Raw genomic sequence first — 18,934 nt, forward strand, 5'->3', positions numbered from 1 at the left:
ACGTGGAAACACAAACAAATGAACCTAATGAGAGGTGACAGAGAACTAATCTGGCAAGGAATGTGACATAACAGTCCATCTACCGGATATGGGCTGGAGGGACCTGAGTTAGGACTCAGCTCTGCAGACAAAAACTGTCACCTTGTCTTTGAGACTGTTTCCTTATCTCTGAAATGGCCCAACAGAGGGCACTTTTAATTATCAACAAGATAACACGTGTCTTCATAAGTCTATAGCAGTTACCATCATAATTTGGGTAACAAAAATCAAGAGAATTTAGAATTGTGAGGGTTTCGCTAATACATGGAAGCTGATGTGGGATCAAGCCATGTTTGTGATCAGGAATGCTCACTACTCGCAATTTTTGCAGTTAACAAAGCTACACATACTGCTGGGAGACGCTAAAATAAATAAGGAGGGGGGAAAAACAGAAAAGCTAAGACCACATTCGCTTGCCAGTAAACCAGGGCGCTGACGTGGGGGGCGACGGACAGCCAGGTCTGTGAACCTGAAGGGGGAAACGCACATCTCCATTTTACCAATCTGACCGTAATGCAGTGTTTCTGTTGAACATGCATGCGGACAACAAACTATTATAGTAGCAGCAACACTTGTGACTTTGTTCCTAGTGAAACTCACAGATTTTTTACATGACACTCTGGTGTTTTGCAAATGCCTCAAAATACCAACGCCCACCACTACACTGACATCACCGAAGGTACTGGTTCTGCTGCCAGATCTCTTATTTTGTGTGTTAATAAAGAACATAGATTACTGTGTCCCATAGATTACTGTATTTGCTTTCCGTAATATTTTCATAAATAGATTTCAATACATTGCTTTCCATAGTAAACCATGTATTAGCATTACAAACAATATTTTGAGAAGAGGTCCAAGGCCATAAAGGTCGAGAACCGGGAACAAACCCTTCTGCGCAGGGGTCAGGGAACAGGCAGTTCGAAGTCATCGGACCTGCGCTGCGCGTGATGGATGGCAAGGGCGGGAAGAGCAAAGTCCAACTCCACTGGCTTTGCAGTGCTGCCCTCGGCCAGCACGGACGGCAGCGCCCAGACACCCGCACACCGCGGCTGCCGCGATGCCCCATGACTGCGGACAACGATGTTTCGTTCGATTCTCGTTGACCAGGTTCACGGCCTTACCTCAAGGGCAAAAAGCGGGTCCTGTAAAGGATTGCTCCGAGGGTCCACTGAACCTCCTTGTCATAAACTTGCAAGGCTGTCTTTAAATTTTTATAGTTGACGGGAAATGAGAAGCCCCTGTGGAATACCTCAAACATCCAGGCAGACTTGAAGCACTGATACCTACAAACACCAAGCACAAACAGAGTGGGGCTGATCCACTGTCACAATGGACCGTGCGCAGACGGCCTCCCCTTCTGTGCCCCGCCGCGTGCATGTCAAGCTGGCTCACGTGGTTTATGCCCCGCGTCCCACGACACGACAGTTAACCTGTCAAAATCAATCAGCTCACGAAACGTGGTCTCAGTGTAACTTAAGTCGTTGCCATGACAGACTTTTTCCTCAGACATTTTCTTTCTCTCATTCGATCAATACTGAGCAGGTTTCGACTTCTTAGGACCTCAGTTTATTATAAAATGAGAAGTTGGGGTAGGGGGCCCTTTCAGCTCTGCTGTTCTACGATTCTAAATATTCATCAGAGGCTTATTATTTGTAAAACACTGGGCTAACCGAGTAATAAGATATAATAACAAATAAGATAGTCAATACACTTAAATGACATAATGAATGAGGATTTTTAAAAAGCAACAAGTAACTTTAAACAGAGTAGAATGTGATAAACACCACTAGAAAGACACAACGAGTGCCCTGGAGACTCCAAAGGATGGAGTCCGGCTAAAAGGGCAGAGGGAGACTTGCAAGGGACAGCATCTGACCCGACTCTAATGTCTGGGTAGGACTTTAACAAGCAAAGAATAAACAGAGGAATGCCAGGAGGAAAAAACAGCAAAACTGAGCAAAAATATGTTTGGAACAAGAATTTGTGATCCCGATTGCAAGGAGGCCAGGGTAGATGAAGAATGGTGACTGTCGAGGACAGAAAGGCAGGCTGGGGCCAGGGCGGGGCGAGCCAGGGGCCAGTACTGAATGCGCGGTCTCTGAGAAACGCCCTGGACCTGGCCGCCCCCTACTCACTTTAGCCTGTGGAGGTCAGCGTGAGCGGCATACAGTCCTCGGTCAAAGCGCTCCCGTAAGATCGACCACTTGGTTGCACAATAATCCTGAAAGAAATTTCACCCAAAATAAATCGTTAGTAACTGTTTATTAAACATTTTTTCGTTTTAAAAGAGGTTTACCAAATTCATATTCATGACAAACATATCCTTCCAATTAGGAAACATAAGCTTCACTTGCATGTGTGGACCAAAAAGACGAGACACAGAAACACTCAGTGACTATCTACCGATTAGCAAAGATAATGCTTGTTCTTTGTCTTCAAATTCTGCCAGTTATTTGTTAAAGAGAATTTCACTGCCCACGACCAACTTCTTCAAAACGGCTTAGCTACATAAACTTCTGGGAGAGTGGAGTGGTGCACTAGCTGGTTCAGACTGAGTCCCCGCGTCTGCGGCGACGCGGGCAGGTCCTGGGAACACAAGGACGGGTACAGCAGGCTCTGCCCTTGCGGGGCGCCACCTCTTCCTGAAGGTGTTCGTAATAACGGTAACGACCGGCATTTACTGAGCACTGTATAAGGACCTTTCTAAATATAATACTTTAATACTTAAAACGACTCCTCGACGTGGCTACTAGTCTAACCTCTACTTACAAGATGGAGAAACTGAGGCTCGGAGAGGCAGTGAAACTGGCAACAGGGAACAGAGAGACCAGCTCTCAGCCTGGGGTAAGAGGGTGAGGACAGGCGTTTCGGGCGGAGGAAATGAAGACACGCGGCAAGTAGCACGGACGCGAGGGAGACGCACGGTATAAGGTGCTGGGTGGGGAGCCGAGGCTCCGGGGTGGGCACGACGTGCCAAGGGATCGGACATTCGTCCTGGAGCGAAAGGAAGCTCGCGAAGATTTTATGCGGGAGAGCGGACGACCAGCTTGTGCTCGGGCGGAACGCTCTGGGGACGGCGGGAAGACGAATAATGGAGGAAGAGCAGATGCAAAGGTCAGCCGGGAGGCTCCTGCACGCGGGCAGGCGACAGAAAGGGGCCTGGACTAGGGCAGGGGCCGGTCGGAAAGCAGGGAGGGGGCTGAGAACATCTGTGCTACCAGTGTGCTGGATGAGTGATTATAGGGGGCAGTGACAGGGAGAAGTCTGCAGCTCCCGGATTTCAGGGAGGGGGACCGGAGGGTTAACGATGCCTTTAACTGGACGACACGACAGGATCGGAGCGGGGAGAAAACGGTGGTGTGTCTGGAGCTGTGACAGAGGAGGCACTGGGAAGGGGTCAGGACTGCAGCCTCCTCTTGAGAGGAAGCAGCGATCCATGAGCAAGGGTGAGACCATCCAGGAACTTGAAGGTCAGAGGCCAAGGATGGAAGTCTGGGATCACCAAGGTTTAAGGGGCTTGAAGGAGGGAACCTTAGAAAGAGCCTGAGGAACCGTCAGAAAAGCAAGGAGAATAGGAGAACCGGAGTCCCAGAGTACTGTTGGATAATAATCCTGACGGTAATATGTAAAATAACCCGGAGGCCACCGATGAGCAGAGTAGTTTACAGAATGGTGGGCAGACACCAGCTCACAGCAGCCTTTTGCTTCCGCCGTGACTCCTCCTCTTGCCCAGCCACGGGGACAGGACTCCCAGCGTGCTGCACGGGCACCTCCACCCTCCACCTTCCCCTTCTCCTTGACTGGAGCCTCCAAAAGCGTGGGCAGGCCATGACTGCCACGGTCCACGCCAGTCTCTCAGAAGCACACAGGGGGTGTTTCTCTGAGGGTTACCTTTGCAGCCTTAGTAAACGCGGCGGCGTTGTAATCTCCACCCATTCGTAACACGTCTTCAGTGCAATAGTAGAATTCAGAAAAGCCATAGAATTCGCTGTTCTGGAATTGAATTGGGGGCTGGTAGACCCCATTGAGGGAAGTCTGCGTCTCATTTGTTTTGTTCATGAACGGCTGGAGGGTCTCTCGACACCGGTCAAAGTCTCCTGTTCCCCGCAGGTACATGGTCTGTCCGTTTTGCTGGATTTCATCTTTAATGTCCAGAGGTAAGCAGGGGTCCAGGTACGGAGTATCGGGAGCCAGACCAGTCTGCTTCCCTAGCAGCCTACGGGGACAAAGAGAAACTTTATCATGACACGGACAGAAAAGTGTGTTCCGAAGGAGTGGCTGCAAGTCAGTGGCTCTCAAAACGTGTTCTCTGGAACACGAGCCCTGCGAGGTGTTCCGTGGGAATAAAGAAGGGTTCCAGGATCATCAAGTTAGGGAAAGACACACTCGAGCCCTCTTGGAGATTCATGATATACACTTTCGTGCAGCAGGCACCTTAAGAGTCCCGTGAAACACCTAGCGGTTCAGGTGACCTGAAACTTTCTGCTCCCTGTTCGCAGCCTGGTGCCCTGGCCGCTGAGCCTCCTGCTGGCTGCAGGTGCATGCCCACCCACTGTGCCGTTCCAGCCCCATTCTTGCCACTAGAGCTTGTGACTTTAATCATCTATCAATGAAGTGTGATTGTGAAAAGTGTGACTGTGTAACTGATCCTGTGAAAACTAGGTCAGATGCCTTAGAAAAGCATGATAAAGGCAAATTGCCAGAAAGCTGTTATCAAATTACATGTTTGGAAGATTTAAAAAGAATTGAGAAAAATCAGTGAAGGTCTAGATGGATCTGGTATCGAATTGTTTCACAAATGTCCTTAAGTCCTTGGTATTTAAAGAAAGACAAAATGACATCAAGATGAGTGGGTACAGTACATGCCAGAGAGATGACAGACACAGCCTAAAAAAACACTTTAGTCCAGAGCAAAAGGTTGGCAAATAATACATAAGTTAAAACAAAATGCTGGAGGTTGGATTCTATTTTTATGATTCTGTTTTAACTGATTTTTAAAAAGTGAATCAACCGCTCGTCCCAATTGCTGTAGGTAACAGTGCTTCTACGGCATTACAGGCTCTGAGATGTCCCGGAGCAAAATCTCAGCTTTGCTCACTGCAACGTGCTATGCGCACTGCTTCCCAGTGAAACCCCCAGGCATGAAGATCTCTCATCCTGCTATGTACACTTGACTGGAATAAATTAAGGTCTTTGCCACTACTCAAAAATGTTTAATTAAAAAAAATCAATCCTCACTACTATGGCAGAGAGATAAATATGCATTCAAGGTTCAATTCGTGGTATGTAAAAAGCGATGGCTAACATTTATTATTATTATACAAGTCCAACAGCGACCAAATGGATACTTCGTGCTACTGCGTTTAGTTGCTTGCCTTACATCTAAATTAAGAAGTACCACTAAATTGTCCATTATATAAGCTTCCTGACAGAAAACAATCAGTAAAAACCAGGGTTGCGGGTGTTTTTCTAAAATTCTGATTCAAATACCATTTATAAAATGTTTTAAGACTATTATAAAAAACAATTATACTAAAATATGTTATATAATACACCACGTTAAAAAAGAAACTACGGGACTACCAATTTCTTAACTAACACTATTCAATTAATGCCTGGAGCAGACAAAAACTAGGTTTTTATTGCTTTTTGTATTTACATATATTAATTTCTGGAAAATGTGGTACTAAATGGCTGTGACTTGGTGTTTCTTAAAGTTGGGGACCCCACAGGTTTAAGATTAAATTGATCAAGGAAATATACTATCATTTACCTCTATGAATTAGGGATATTAAAATTATTTCATCAAAGCAAACAAAACAGTAATTAATAGGGTATTTTACATAATTCCCAATTTCAGATATTTTTATTCATCCAAATGGCTTTTCTGCTCTTATGAACTAATTTCAAATAATTACATACTTAGAAAATAAACTTAAATTGATAAAGTTTGCTTTTATTTGTTTTACGTATTTTCTATATTAGAATTCTTTATAAACATATTTTTTAAAGTTTTGCTACTGTAAGTATTTAAAATGATTAATTTTGACTTCTAGATCATTTCTTTCTCTTGAGTAATTGCACAGGCTGGTTTTCCAGAACATCACGTAATTTATCAATAATGACAATTGTATCATCACTTACTCCAGGCTCCAGGACATCTGCGGTGGCCCACATCTGAGTTTCCCAAGGACTGTGCAATCTGGGATGCGCTACCCAGGGCTGACGGCTACTGTACTGTCCTGACAGCGAAACTGCTAAGGCATCAGGGGAGGCGTGGCTCTGAGAGCGCGCGCGCCTTCTTTGGAGCCCGGTGGGATGCAGGGCCGCAGGCAGAACCCTGGTGTCCTCTCGCTTCTCCCAGCTCGGCTGGCAGAGGAATAAAGAGCTACCGGAGCTGACCCGTGCCTGTCCTGTAAGGTCTCCCTGCTCTGCCTGGATGTTTTCTGGGTATGAAAGTGACTGCCGAGCAGAGCAAGGCTCTTTACCTGTTCTTCTGAACTGTGTTGGCAAATATCTTGTCTTCGTATCTCTGTCGAGCGGCATTGCCACCAAACCCGAGAAACGTGGCCACATAGACTCGGTACACATGCTCAGTCTGGTGGACGTCACATCCCAGGTTAAATTCGGCTAGCAAGTTTTTAGCTACTTCTTCCTGAACACGTAGGGATAACGAACTTTAATATTTTAAGCAATACAATAAACAAACAATCACTTTCTTTAAAAAGGCAGCTCTAAAAAAATCTAAAAAGGTTCTCATCTAAATGGAGCAAAAATTTCTGCTTCTGTATTTTCTTCTGAGGGTTCCTTCTAATTCCATATGACAATTCTGACTTAAGAAATTTCAGATGTGCTGCCCATTCATGATACTGTTATAACTTTTGAAAAGGAAGTTAGCAGTACAGTTCATGTTCTCTGATCTAGTACATCTATCTATGGAATCCTATGCTATGGAAATTATCCCGAACATTGAAAAGTCTCTATACACAAAGATGTCCTTTCAATTCTGGGAGAGAAGAAGCTGGATGTCATCTAAATATACAACTCCTAGAAGGGTTTAGTAAATTATGATAACCAACAGTTCATGGAGGAACATGGTTATGTGCTGTTAAATAAGAGACACAAAATTGCATGAACAGTAAGATTACAACCACCATATTTTTAAAAACTATAAGTAGGAAAAAATGAAAAGAAAAATACACAATGCTAACAATGAATTTTTAGATAATGCATCCATGAAAATTTTTAATCCTAATTTTTCAGAATTTTTTCCAAACTTGCTTTATGTATTTTCAAAAATTTCTCTTGAAGGGAGAAACATGACTTTTTACAAAGAGTGTAGTAGTTTCTGGAGGCATGTCTAGATGTGAAGTAAGAAACACAGATAGCGATATCTGAATTTACAAAGCATTGTTCTAAGGAGCTTAATAAATGTACAATAACACTGAGTGAACAGTAGGTATCTGGTAATGCATTAGATACATTATACACACTGTCTCATTTAAACCTTAGAATAACCCTATGGTAGAGGCACTTGCATCATATTTACAGATGAAGAAACCAGTTCAAAGAGGTTCAGTAACTTGCATAAGGTCACATGATTGGCGGAGACAGAACGATGATGAGGCCTAGGCTCGTCCGGCCCAGTCTTTTTTAACCACTGTGCCACACTGGGGCAAAGTGTAGGAAACCAGGCTTTGGTGTTAATATACAATGGAAGGGAAACAGAGTAATAAAGACATGAGCAATTTGGGAATACATCTAAAAACACGCCGGTGCTCTCCACACAAGGCCACCGGCCTACTGGGAAACTACACACAGTGAATCAGGGCCCTGAAGGTTTGAAGAAGACGGGTCAACCTGAGTTCAGAAACGTGGAAGCAGTGGACATAAACCTCGGTCCTTTCCAGAGACTCAAGGCTGTCTGAGCCATTAAAAAAAATGTATTTTTCCCCAATTATAACTTAAGAAATCTAATGCCATTCTACTAAATTTTACTATACCTGTTGAGAAAAAGAAGTGACTGAAGAAACAATAGAAACAAAAACTCAAGCATGTGACTGACATCTATACCAAAAAAACCCTCTCCCAAAGGTCAGAACACAAACCAGCTGACTTCAATGAACAAACACAAACTGCTTAGGGGGAGGGCTGCCTTGGTTTCCGCCTCCTCCTTTCTCCTTGGTTGAGAAGGTGGTACTTCGGCAAGCACAGTAAAGACGTGTTCAGACTCAGAAAACAAAACAAAAATGAATGGAAACATGTTAAATGAAACCAAATCAAAAAGAAGGAAATTTGTACAGATAATAACCTGCTGTGAGGAGGCAAAGCTTACAGTTTTGGGGACTTCGTATGCTATCTGAGTGGACACGCCTCCCATGTCGAGAATACCGGCAGTCCTTTTACGGAAAATGGCTTCGCTGCTCTCGCTACCAGGAATGTGAACTTCCACAACTGCCTCATCGTCTGGAAAGAACGAGAAACAGCCATGGGAACAGAACAAAAGCAGAGAACCGGGAGCTTCTGAAGAGTCATCTTGTTTTCGTGGTATGTTTCAAGCATTTCTAGGCAAACCCAGCCTACTCCTCCCAACTGAAGTCAAGACAATACTGCGGAATAGCAGCTTCTCTCACTCTACTCCTACGCACTTAGCTGTGTCAGAAAACTTAGCTCCTTTTTCATCCTTTACACAGAAAAAGCTATAATTTCCAGTTAGACGCATTAGTTGGAAACATGATACTTACCATCCTCAATATGCTCGAATCGTCCAAGGACAAAATTAATGCCGATCCAAGCATACACACCTACAGACATTGCACAGGGTGAAGACAAGAACAGAGTTTTAAAATATTTTCTATAACTCTTATCTATCAATGCAGTCTGTGCAAACATCTCATTTACTTTACTCCTTGACAACCTATGAAAACATAATGTGAAATAACACATTTCTACTATCTTTTCTTAGTGGTTTTCCAAGAACTCTCAACTCCAAAATTTATAGTTTCGTTTCATTTGCTTAGGCTGAAAATACAATTCCCCACAGTTTTCCTTAGAAATGTATGTGTTGTTTTAAAATACTGGAGTTTTTAATTTTTATTCAATTGCAAGGTTTTAAAAACACGTTACTCTTGACTCTTTTATTTCCTTTATCCCTCACATTCACTCTCAGTTGCCACATCTCTTTTTGCAATATTTCCTACGTCCAACCTTTACCCGTTTTCATTACCATCTTGACTGAGGCTGTTACAGAGATCTAATCCACTCTCCTGCCCCGACTCTCACACCCAACCCACTCTGCTCTGGGCTAGTGGACTGATCGACAGAGCGATTTTTAATTTTTAATTGTGAGTGGTATGAGATAGGGTTCCAATTTCATATTTCTGCATGCTTCTCCAGCACCACTTGAAAAGACTATCCTTTCCCCATCGAATGTTCTTAGCTCCCTTGTTGAATATTAGCTGACTATACAAGCAGGGATTTAATTCTGGGCTCTATTCTGTCCTATTGGTTGATGTATCTATCTCTGTGATGGAACCATATGGCTCTTATTATTATGACTTTGTAGTATGGTTTGAAATCCAGAAGTGTGGTACCTCCAGCTCTGTTCTTTTTTCTCAGGATTGCTTTGGCTACTCGGGGTCTTTTGTGGTTCCAAATTTAGGGGTAGTTTCTTCTATTTCTGTGAAGAATGCCTTTGGTATTTTGATGGGAACTGTGTTGAATATGTAGATGGCTTTGGGTAGTGTGGACATTTCAATAATATAAATTCTTCTGATCCATGAACATGAAATGTCTTTCCATTTGTTCGTCTTCTTCGATTTCTCTCAGCAAAGTCTTGTAGTTTTCATTGTACAGATTTTTCACTTTGTAGGTTAGATTCATTCCTCAGTATTTTATTGTTTTTGATGTTACTGTGAATGAGTTTTTTTCAGATGCTTCATTATTAAAGAAATGTAACTGATTTTTATGTTGATTCCGTATCCTGCCACTCCACTTTACTGAAATTATTGATTAATTCAATAATTAATCAAGTTTTTGACTGACTCTTTGGGATTTTCTATGTATACGATCAGCAAATAGTGACAATTTTATTTCTTGTCTTGCCTAATTGCTCTGGCTAGGCTTTCCAGTACCATACTGTATAAGAATGATGAGTGGCATCCTTGCCTTATTCCTGATCTCACAGGAAATGCCTTCAACTCTTCTCCACGGAGTATAGCTGTGTTTGTCACATACAGCCTTCGTTATGTTGAGGTACCCCATGTCTGTTAAGGGATTTTATCACCACAAATGTTGTATTTTGTCAAATGCTTTTTCTATGTCTATTGAGATGACCATGTGATTTTCATCCTTCATTTCACTGATGTAATAAAGTATTACATGTTTATTGATGTGTATGTTGAATCATCCTTGTTATCTGAGAAATAAATCCTACTTGGTCATGGTGTATAATGTGCTCTTGATATTGGATTGCTAATAATATTTTGCTGAGAATTTTTGCATCTATATTCATCAGGGATATTGGTTTATAGTTTTCATGTATCCTTATTGGGTTTTATCAAGGTAATGCTGGCTTCATAGAAGAAGTTTTGGAGTATCCCCTCCTCCTCAACACTTTGGAAGAGTGTGAAAAGTGATGGTGTTAATTCTTTAAATGTTCGATGGAATTCTCCTGTGAAGCCATCTGGTCTGAGTTTTGTGTGTGGGGAAGTTTTTAAATTATTAATTCAATCTTTTTACTCATTATTGGTCTATTCAGATTGTTTATTTCTTCCCAATTCAGTCTTGGTAGGTTTTATGTTCCTAGGAATATATCCATTTCGCCCATGTAATTTGTTGGCATTTTATTTCTGTAGAATTAATCATAATCTCTCCTCTTTCATTTCTAATTTTATTGAGTCCTTTTTTCTTAGTCTAGCTAGAGGTTTGTCACTTTTATCTTTTTGAAGAACCAGCTTAGTCTTGTTGGTCTTTTCTATGGTTTCTCTGGCCTCTATTTCATTTATTTCTCCTCTGCTCTTTATTTTCTTCATTCGGCTAACTTTGGAGTTGTTTTTCTTCCTCTAGTTCCCTGGGGAAGTAGGTTTGAGATCTAATTTCTTAACATTTCCACTTATTGCTATAAAATTTCCTCTCAGAACTGCTTTTGCTACATTCCATGATAACTGATATGTTGCATTCCCATTTTCAGTTGTTTCAAGATATTTTTTATTTCCCTTTTGAGTTCGTCTTTGACCCACTGGTTGTTTAGAAGTATGTTGTTCAGTTTCCACATATTTGTAGATTTTCTCACTTTCCTAATTTCATATCATTGTGATCAGAAAAGACAGGTGGTATGGTTTCAATCTTCTTAAAATTTGCTAAAATTCATATAATCTATTCTAAAGAATGTTCCATGTGCAGTTGAGAAAATGTAGTCAGCTGCTATTGGCTGGAATGTTCTGCATGTATCTGTTAAGTCCACTTGTGCTAACACGAGGTTCAAGTTGATGTTTCCTTTTTGATTTTCTGTCTGGACGATCTAATGTTTGGCTGGTAGTGGTGTACTGGATTTCCCTACTATTATTGTATTATCTATTTCTCCCATTAGATCTGCTAGTATTTGTGTAATATATTTCGGTGCTCGGGTGTTGGGAGCATAAATATCTTCCTGGCGTAATGGCCCCTTTGTCATTACATAATGACCTTCTCTGTCTCTTGTAACCCTTTTTGTCTTGAAGTCGATTTGCCTGATATAAGTATGGCTATACCTGCCTTCTTTTTTTTGTTTGCTTGGAACATTTTCTTCCATTCTTGCACTTTGAGCCTGTATGTGTCTTTATTTTTTATTATTATTATTACTTTTTTAATTAGGTGAGGCAACTCTTGGTCGACCTCACAGATTGCAAGGACCTTGTCAGCTTACAATTCCTTTTTATTTTTCACACCTACGGTACCTGGTCTTCCTAGGTGGCCTCCCATCCAAGTACTAACCAGGCCCGACCCTGCTTTGCTTCCAAGATCAGACAGGATGGGGCTTGTTCAGGGTGGCATGGCCGTAGACATATGTGTGTCTTTAGAGAGGAAACGAGTCTCCCATAGGTAGCAAACAGCCACTCTGTGCCTTTTGATTGGCGAGTTCAATCCGTTTCCATTTAGTGTGATCACTGATATGTAAGGATTTATCTCAGCAATTTTATCTTATCTACTGCCTTCTGGTTATCGTCTCTTCCTTGTTTCTTTTTCCTCATGTTTCTGTTGACTTTTGTAAGTTTACGGTTTTTCATGATTTGCTCAGTCTCCCCTTTTTTTATGTTTTAAGTCTCCGTGCAAGATTTTTGCTTTGTGGTTACCATAAGGTTTACATAAAATATCCCACAGATAAAATCATCCTTTTTTCACAGACAGCAAATTATCCTTATTTACTTGTAAAGGTTTCATCCTTTCACTTTTGCTCTTTTATATTTTTGATATTGCCAATTATCTTTTTGTGCTGTTACCAAGTTGTAGTAGGTAGTTACTTATTCTAATTGTCACCTTAATCAGAGTTTTTTTGTACTTTTCTCTTCATTTCACTGTGAGCCATTTCAGGTTGAAGAGCTCCTTTCGGCATTTCTAGTACAGCAGGTCCAGTGGCTGGCGAGCTCCTTCAGCTCGTCTGTCGGGGCAAGTCTTCCTTTCTCCCTCATATCTGAAGGGTGACTCTGCCAGACAAGAGTAATCTTGACTGGCAATTTTTCTCTCTCAATACTTTGAATATCATTCCATTCTTTGTTGGCCTATAAAGTGTCTGCTTAGAAATCTGCTGACAGCAAAGATGCCTCCCCCGCACCCCATCCCCCAGCTGCCCCCCCCCCCACTCTTTACCACTGATTTTTGACAGTTTTAATACATGTCGGAGTTCATTTTGTGTTCTACTAGCTTTGTAGACTTGCACATCCGGTTCCTTCCCAAGGTTTGGGAAAGTCTCGGCTATTATTTAAACATATTCTCCGCCCCTTCTCTTTCTCTTCTTCTGGAATACCCATCGATCCTCTGTTGGGTTTCCTGTAGGGTTTATTCACTTTAAAAAATCTTAGTTCTCTCTTCTTCCACCTGAAACATTTCTACATTCCTACTGTCAGGCTCGTTTATTCTCTCTTCCACCTGATCTGCTTTATTTTCCAGTGCTTTCTAGTCATCTCATTTATTGAGTTCTTCAGCTCCAGAATTTGTTTGGTTCTTTTTTAGAATTTGTCTTTTGGTAAGTACTACTTCTGTTTATTAATTTTATTCCTGAGATCACTGCATTGCCCTTCTGAGTTTTCTTGTGCTCAATGAATTTCTTCATAACAGCTTTTCAGAATTCTTTATCAGTTAGATCACAGTAGTCCGTGTTGCTGGGTCTGGCCGCCAGAAAACTACTGTCTTCTTTTGGTAATTTCGAGTAATGAACACTTTCTAATTGAGGTAAAGCTTGGTTTGCCATTCTAAAATTCAGCAGGTTGGTAATTAGGAGTTATTTCTCTTTTCCAGAAGGTGGTGCTACAGCACAAATTTTTGGTTTCTCTCACCAGAGCCTAGTCAGGTTGGAAGTATGAGCATTAAAAAAGCTGGTGGAGGGGGGCAGAGAAAGGGCGTTGGCAGAGCTGCTTAGCACTTGGAGCTCTGGCTGTGCCCACAGGCCGGTGCGTGGGGGTGAGTGTGGGTGGGGGGAATCCTGCAGTGAGTGGAGTCCCAGATGTCCGTGGGCCGTCCCCTTGCCAGAATTCCGGGGCAGACAGCAGGTGAGGACTCCCTTCAGGTCTCTTCGCCTTCTTCCCTTTCCTGTCCCTGCCCCCAGCCACTGTGATCTCCTCCGAGAGAACAGGTCCCTCCGGCTGCAGCGCTCACCACCTTCGCTCTTCGCCTGCGCTGCCGGAAAGCTGTGCTGGCCTGGCCCGCTGCCACCCCTGCCACTGATGCCTCTGCTGCTGCCTGCCTGGCCCTGCGGCCTCCCGTGCGGGCCACTCCACCCACGAACGGGTGCGCGGGTGGATAGATCTCCCAGGTGCCCTGGTGTGCTGCACAGAGGTGCCTTTTTTTTTTTCCTTTTTGGTTATGAACATTAGATTAGTTATAAATCAAAGGGGAGAGAAAAAGGAAACAACTCACATTCCATGGTGATGACGTCACCAAGACCTGTCCACTTTTACTAACAGCTTTCAAAAGGGCCATAATCCAGTTAAACTAAAACACGTTTGTTCCTCTGTCTACAGTGCAGCGTTTCCAAACCGTGTTAAATCATCTTTTCTGCCTGGAGTGTTTCCTCGCCCTCTCTCAGAGCTCTGCACACCATGCTCTGGCATGCTATGTTCATAACTACCTCGTTAGGCATGACTCGAATATAATTTTCTCCATGATGCCCTTAGCTAGAAAAAAAAGATCAACCATGCAAGAAACTAATTTTGCCCTTTAAAAATTATATTTCAAGGCTATGGTTTTCCACACTTTAAGAGATAAGGGGTGATTTAATAAAGTATACAGAGGGGAAAATGGAGAGGATGTAGAGACAGTTTCCCAAATTTCAAGGTAAAGATCAACAGACCAACCTTCTTGTTTTCCTGAAATCACTTCTGCATGGGAGTCAGAAAACAGGAAGTCAAAACGCACAGGGATGTCGGTCAGGAGGTCTTCCAGGATGGCTTTCTGCTGGCTGGAAGATAATCCAAAAGTTGACATATCAAAATATTACATTCTGGATTTTTGTTTTAAAAAGGATACAAAAGCCATTATGGCTCTGGTATATCCTATATGGAAGCAGTACATTTTAAAACCTAAGCAATTCATTAAAAAGATTATTTATTTTAGGAAGGAATTCTCAAGAGTCGTAGGAATTATGTGACTCAGATGTAAAACTATACATGCAAACAATCCTTAAACTAATAAAATAGAAAATCAGTGTTTTTAATTACAACTTTATAGTTTACTACTCATAGTCATAAACAATATTTGGTGAGTTCTGGCTAAAGGAATAGTTCTGGTACTATTCTAGATTTGAAGAATTTTTAATGTCTTCTTTTTGATGATGATGATGGCAGGAGAGGGATGAGAAGAAAACAACTCCCCCCTCAGCCACCCCCCCCCCCCCGGACTGGTCTGCCCTCGGGCAGAGGGGATCACCTTTCGGGAAGGATTCTCATCCCAGCTGTGCAGAGAATGTAGAGAGGGGTCTCTTTGTGTTTTGCTCGTGGTACATGCTCTGCAGCAAAGTTCAGAAGTGGAGCAATGTAATCACTGACTTTCTCTGGAGAGGTAGCAAATTCTGAAATGCCTACAGAAAAAGGACACTTCTGTTAACAAGTAGATCTTTCAGTTAGTAAGTTATGCTTCTTTGATGTGGCTAATTTGAGAGAAATTCAGCTGCATACCATGTTCTCCTAGTTTTTTCTTATCCCTCTGGCAACTCCCTCCATAGTCCCTTTTCCTTAAATGTTGGTGAGACTAAATGTTCAGTCCTGTGCTCTCTTCTCACTCACCAGAAATCCCGGAACTAACTGAGCATCTACTATGTATCCGACAGTTGGGATTTACTGCGCATGTGCTCATGTCTGCCCTCGAGAAACGTGCTATTTTCCTCAGGCCAGTTCACCCATTCTCATAGCTGGCATCACATCCATGTGTCCTGAATTCCAAATCTCAGCAGCGGCCACCTGGATCTCTTCCCCAACCTGCGGATCAGTTTGTGGTAACTGTGTACTGGACGATGCTCTGGGCTTATCCTCACAGCCCCTGCAGCTCAACATATACAAGTCTGAACTCAACGTGTACTACAGACCTGCTCTTATTGCTTATCACCTGCCTCGGCGACAACCATCACTGGCCATCCAGCCGCCCAAGCCAGTGTCCTGGATAAAACCCCACCCCCGTGTCCCGGCATATGTTCTAGGTTTCACCAGTTGCCTCTCCTGGATGCCTCGCACGTTTTTTCACTTCTCCTCATCTCTTCTGGATACGCCCGCTCTCTGGCAGCCTGCACATCCAGCTCTCCAGTCTGGGAATTCTCCAACCATTTCCTATGCAGAGGGTGTTCCTCCTGGCTTAAAATCCTTTAGAGGCTCCTCGATGCCCTCCAGATAAAGCTCAGCTCTAAAGCAGCATCATCGCCCTGCATCTCACCCATCCTGTCTCTTCCCACATTCCTTCTCTCTGGCTTCGACTATACTGAACAAGATTTCTATAATGCATCACAGTCTGGCCTCAGGGCCCCTGTACTGTCGCCAGGAAGAGCCTCCTCTTTGACTGCCCCCCTATCCGCTTTCCCGCCCCCTTTCACCTGGGTAACTCCCGCTCACCCACTGAGCTACTTCCTGTCTGGAAGACTTCCCTAACAGAACCCTGAAGATGAGCTATTATTACAGTCCATGCTCACCCTCACTGCACCTTATCAAAATTATCTATTTATTTGCTTCTCTCATTTCAACTGGAAGTTTCTCAAGGGCGCGAACTGAGTCTTGTTCCTATTGATATTCTTGCACCTGACATAGTGTCTGGCAAAGAGCAGGTGCTCAGAAATACTTGCTGCATGCGTACACGAGTGAATGTTTCTAGCTGTCTTTTAGACTGCAATATTAAAGATGTGGGGGATTTTAGAAGTCCAAAATTCCTTATTTCACAAAGTAGGAAACTGTGGACTAAGAAAAATTAGGTCATTTGTCAAAGCCATCAGCAAAAACACAAGACCAGAAGATTTTTTTGACTCTACATGCAATACTATTTCAATGGACACCAAGCCCCAAACTATCCAGAATCTACTAAGGAAATCGCTAGAGCTTTGCTGTAATGCTATACACGAGAGTCCACGCTTCAGGAGAGAGAAGTGCTATAAAAACGTTCTTGAATTTCCACTTTAAACACTTTCTATAGCATCAGAGAGAGTCATGTTAAATTAAGCATGATTTTAGCAAGACTCTGGTGTCTACCCTGGGATGCTGTCTTACCTACCCCTCTGTTCTCAAAGGAAAACTCCAAGGCACGAAAGTTTTCATCTTATTCCATGAGAGCAGTCTAACCACTGACGGAACCTGGTATGTATGTGAGTCTAGATGAAATACAAAGTGCTTTATAGAGTTTTAGTTTTCGATCCTGGTGAATTTTTTATTTGAACTTTAACCCTGAAAATGTTTCTACATTAGGGATACATAAAAACTTCAAGGGTAGGAAAACAGAAAGTAAAAATTAAAAGCCATTCACTAAGACTTATAGAATAATAATCTTCATTCATGGAAATGTACTCTGCTATCAAAATAATGCCTGTGTAAGAGAAAGAATAAGTTCCCTCTCTGTAACCTGAAAAATGAGGTAGAGATTTTGAACTTTCTGAGCAATATGCTGGTGCCCAGATGTCCAAACATCAAAGAACAACCAACTCGTTGAGACTTGCCCAAAAAGGATGTGGGGGTCTGAATTATTCAATGAAAAATGACTAGGACTCAAGGGGTCCACAGTGTACATGGTTGGGAACAGTTTTATGAAGACGAGTATTTTACAAGTTAAATTGAATTTTCTTTTTCCTTATATTTCTGGAACAGAAGATAATAAGCTATGATAATTTTTTTTTTTAATCAACATTCTCTAACATTTTAAAAGATAAACTCCTTGGATTGTCTGGATTTAATAGTTTACGAACACATCGGCAAGATGAAATAAAAGTGCTGAGTCTCTATCAAGATCGATGGTTCACATCAGTGATTGTCAACTGTCGAGAGACAAGATGCCTCTTTCAGAGTGCTCCTGACACCTTCCCTTCCTGATGCTTCTGACAGGAGGGTGCAGCACGTGGACATGGTGCCGATACAGAAAAGGCTGAGGACCACTGATTTAAATAGTCTAATGGGAAAGGCAAATCCCGCTTTTTACATAACATGCTTACTTAGAAACTGAAATATCTTTAAAAACTGGTCATAACCACATCCGCTCTTCTATGTTCTATGATCACCCTCATTAAATAAATCTACATGACAACAAAAAGATGAAACAAATTCCTGGAAATTAAGCCCCCCCCCCAAAAAAAAAAAGATCTAGATGATTAGAAATATACTGGGGCAGCAATTTTTAAAAACGACAAGGCTATGCCAGGGTATCACAGTACAGCTTTCCCAGAGCTCGGATCTGAAACCACCTTGCCGCCTGGCAGACACCCGCCCAGACACCGTGAACAGTGTTGCAGGAGACACGAGACATGGTGCCTGGACATTTTAGGACGGCGCCAGTCGCCTGACGGGGGCGGACAGGAAGGAGAAAAGAAGGAGAAACAAGGGGACCAGGCGGGCCCTCGTGCGAGCTCGGGACGGGGCCGGGGGCGGGGGGGACCGTGCGGGAAGCACAGGGCCCCGCGTGACAGACGCGGCGGGGGGTGAAAGGCCAGGCCCTGGTGGGCGGTCAGGGGTCTGTCACTTACGTACCGGGTTTTATTTTCATAACCACTGGCTTTCGGTTTTTATCCCTCATTTGTCTGATGTCCAACAGGTCGTGGGGATTGCCGTTATGCCTGGGCCAGCAGTAGACAAATATCCGAGACCCGCTGCTACCACAGTCCACCACGATACCATAGTTCACATTGGGGTTATTGGTGTCTGTAGCTTCGATGTCAGTAACTCGTGCCAAGTACCTTGTTCGGAAAAACACACACTTTTATTGAGACAGAGCATGATATCATCCCGAACCTAACAGAGCAAGCACAATAAACAAATACCAAGTCGGTGATTTCTAAGATGTGCAGAAGCACTGCTACAGCACTTTTACAACTGCCAGATGATTAGAGTCAAAAGAAAACAGAACGAGTGATAGTGATAAAGATAATCGAAATCAGATATGCACTCATTATTCCTTAAGAGAAGTTGAAACATGTTCTGAAAAGCAAAACAATTTCTTAACTGAAAAATCAGCTTAGAAGATA

The 18,934-nt window shown here is 42.8% G+C and overlaps 1 protein-coding gene and 1 pseudogene across 2 annotated transcripts in view; both read right to left on the reverse strand.

The window, feature by feature from the left end:
* The window catches only part of ENTPD4 (ectonucleoside triphosphate diphosphohydrolase 4), a 30,312-nt gene that overhangs the window by 3,415 nt on the left and 7,963 nt on the right, over nt 1–18,934 (reverse strand). The window contains exons 4-12 of one of the 2 annotated variants that reach the window (XM_016141532.2): nt 18,441–18,646; nt 15,160–15,310; nt 14,589–14,692; nt 8,784–8,843; nt 8,375–8,505; nt 6,528–6,694; nt 3,931–4,255; nt 2,175–2,260; nt 1,161–1,322 (exon numbers count right to left, since the gene is read on the reverse strand). In XM_016141532.2, the coding sequence (XP_015997018.2) occupies nt 1,161–1,322; nt 2,175–2,260; nt 3,931–4,255; nt 6,528–6,694; nt 8,375–8,505; nt 8,784–8,843; nt 14,589–14,692; nt 15,160–15,310; nt 18,441–18,646 (1,392 nt within the window). Of the gene's footprint in view, nt 1–1,160; nt 1,323–2,174; nt 2,261–3,930; nt 4,256–6,527; nt 6,695–8,350; nt 8,506–8,783; nt 8,844–14,588; nt 14,693–15,159; nt 15,311–18,440; nt 18,647–18,934 lie in introns of both variants that reach the window. The other variant, XM_016141531.2, reaches the window with a different exon arrangement.
* LOC118612594 lies at nt 11,964–12,082 on the reverse strand (annotated as a pseudogene).

This window comes from Rousettus aegyptiacus, unplaced genomic scaffold, assembly GCF_014176215.1.
Source record: "Rousettus aegyptiacus isolate mRouAeg1 unplaced genomic scaffold, mRouAeg1.p scaffold_m13_p_16, whole genome shotgun sequence".
NCBI lineage: Eukaryota > Metazoa > Chordata > Mammalia > Chiroptera > Pteropodidae > Rousettus > Rousettus aegyptiacus.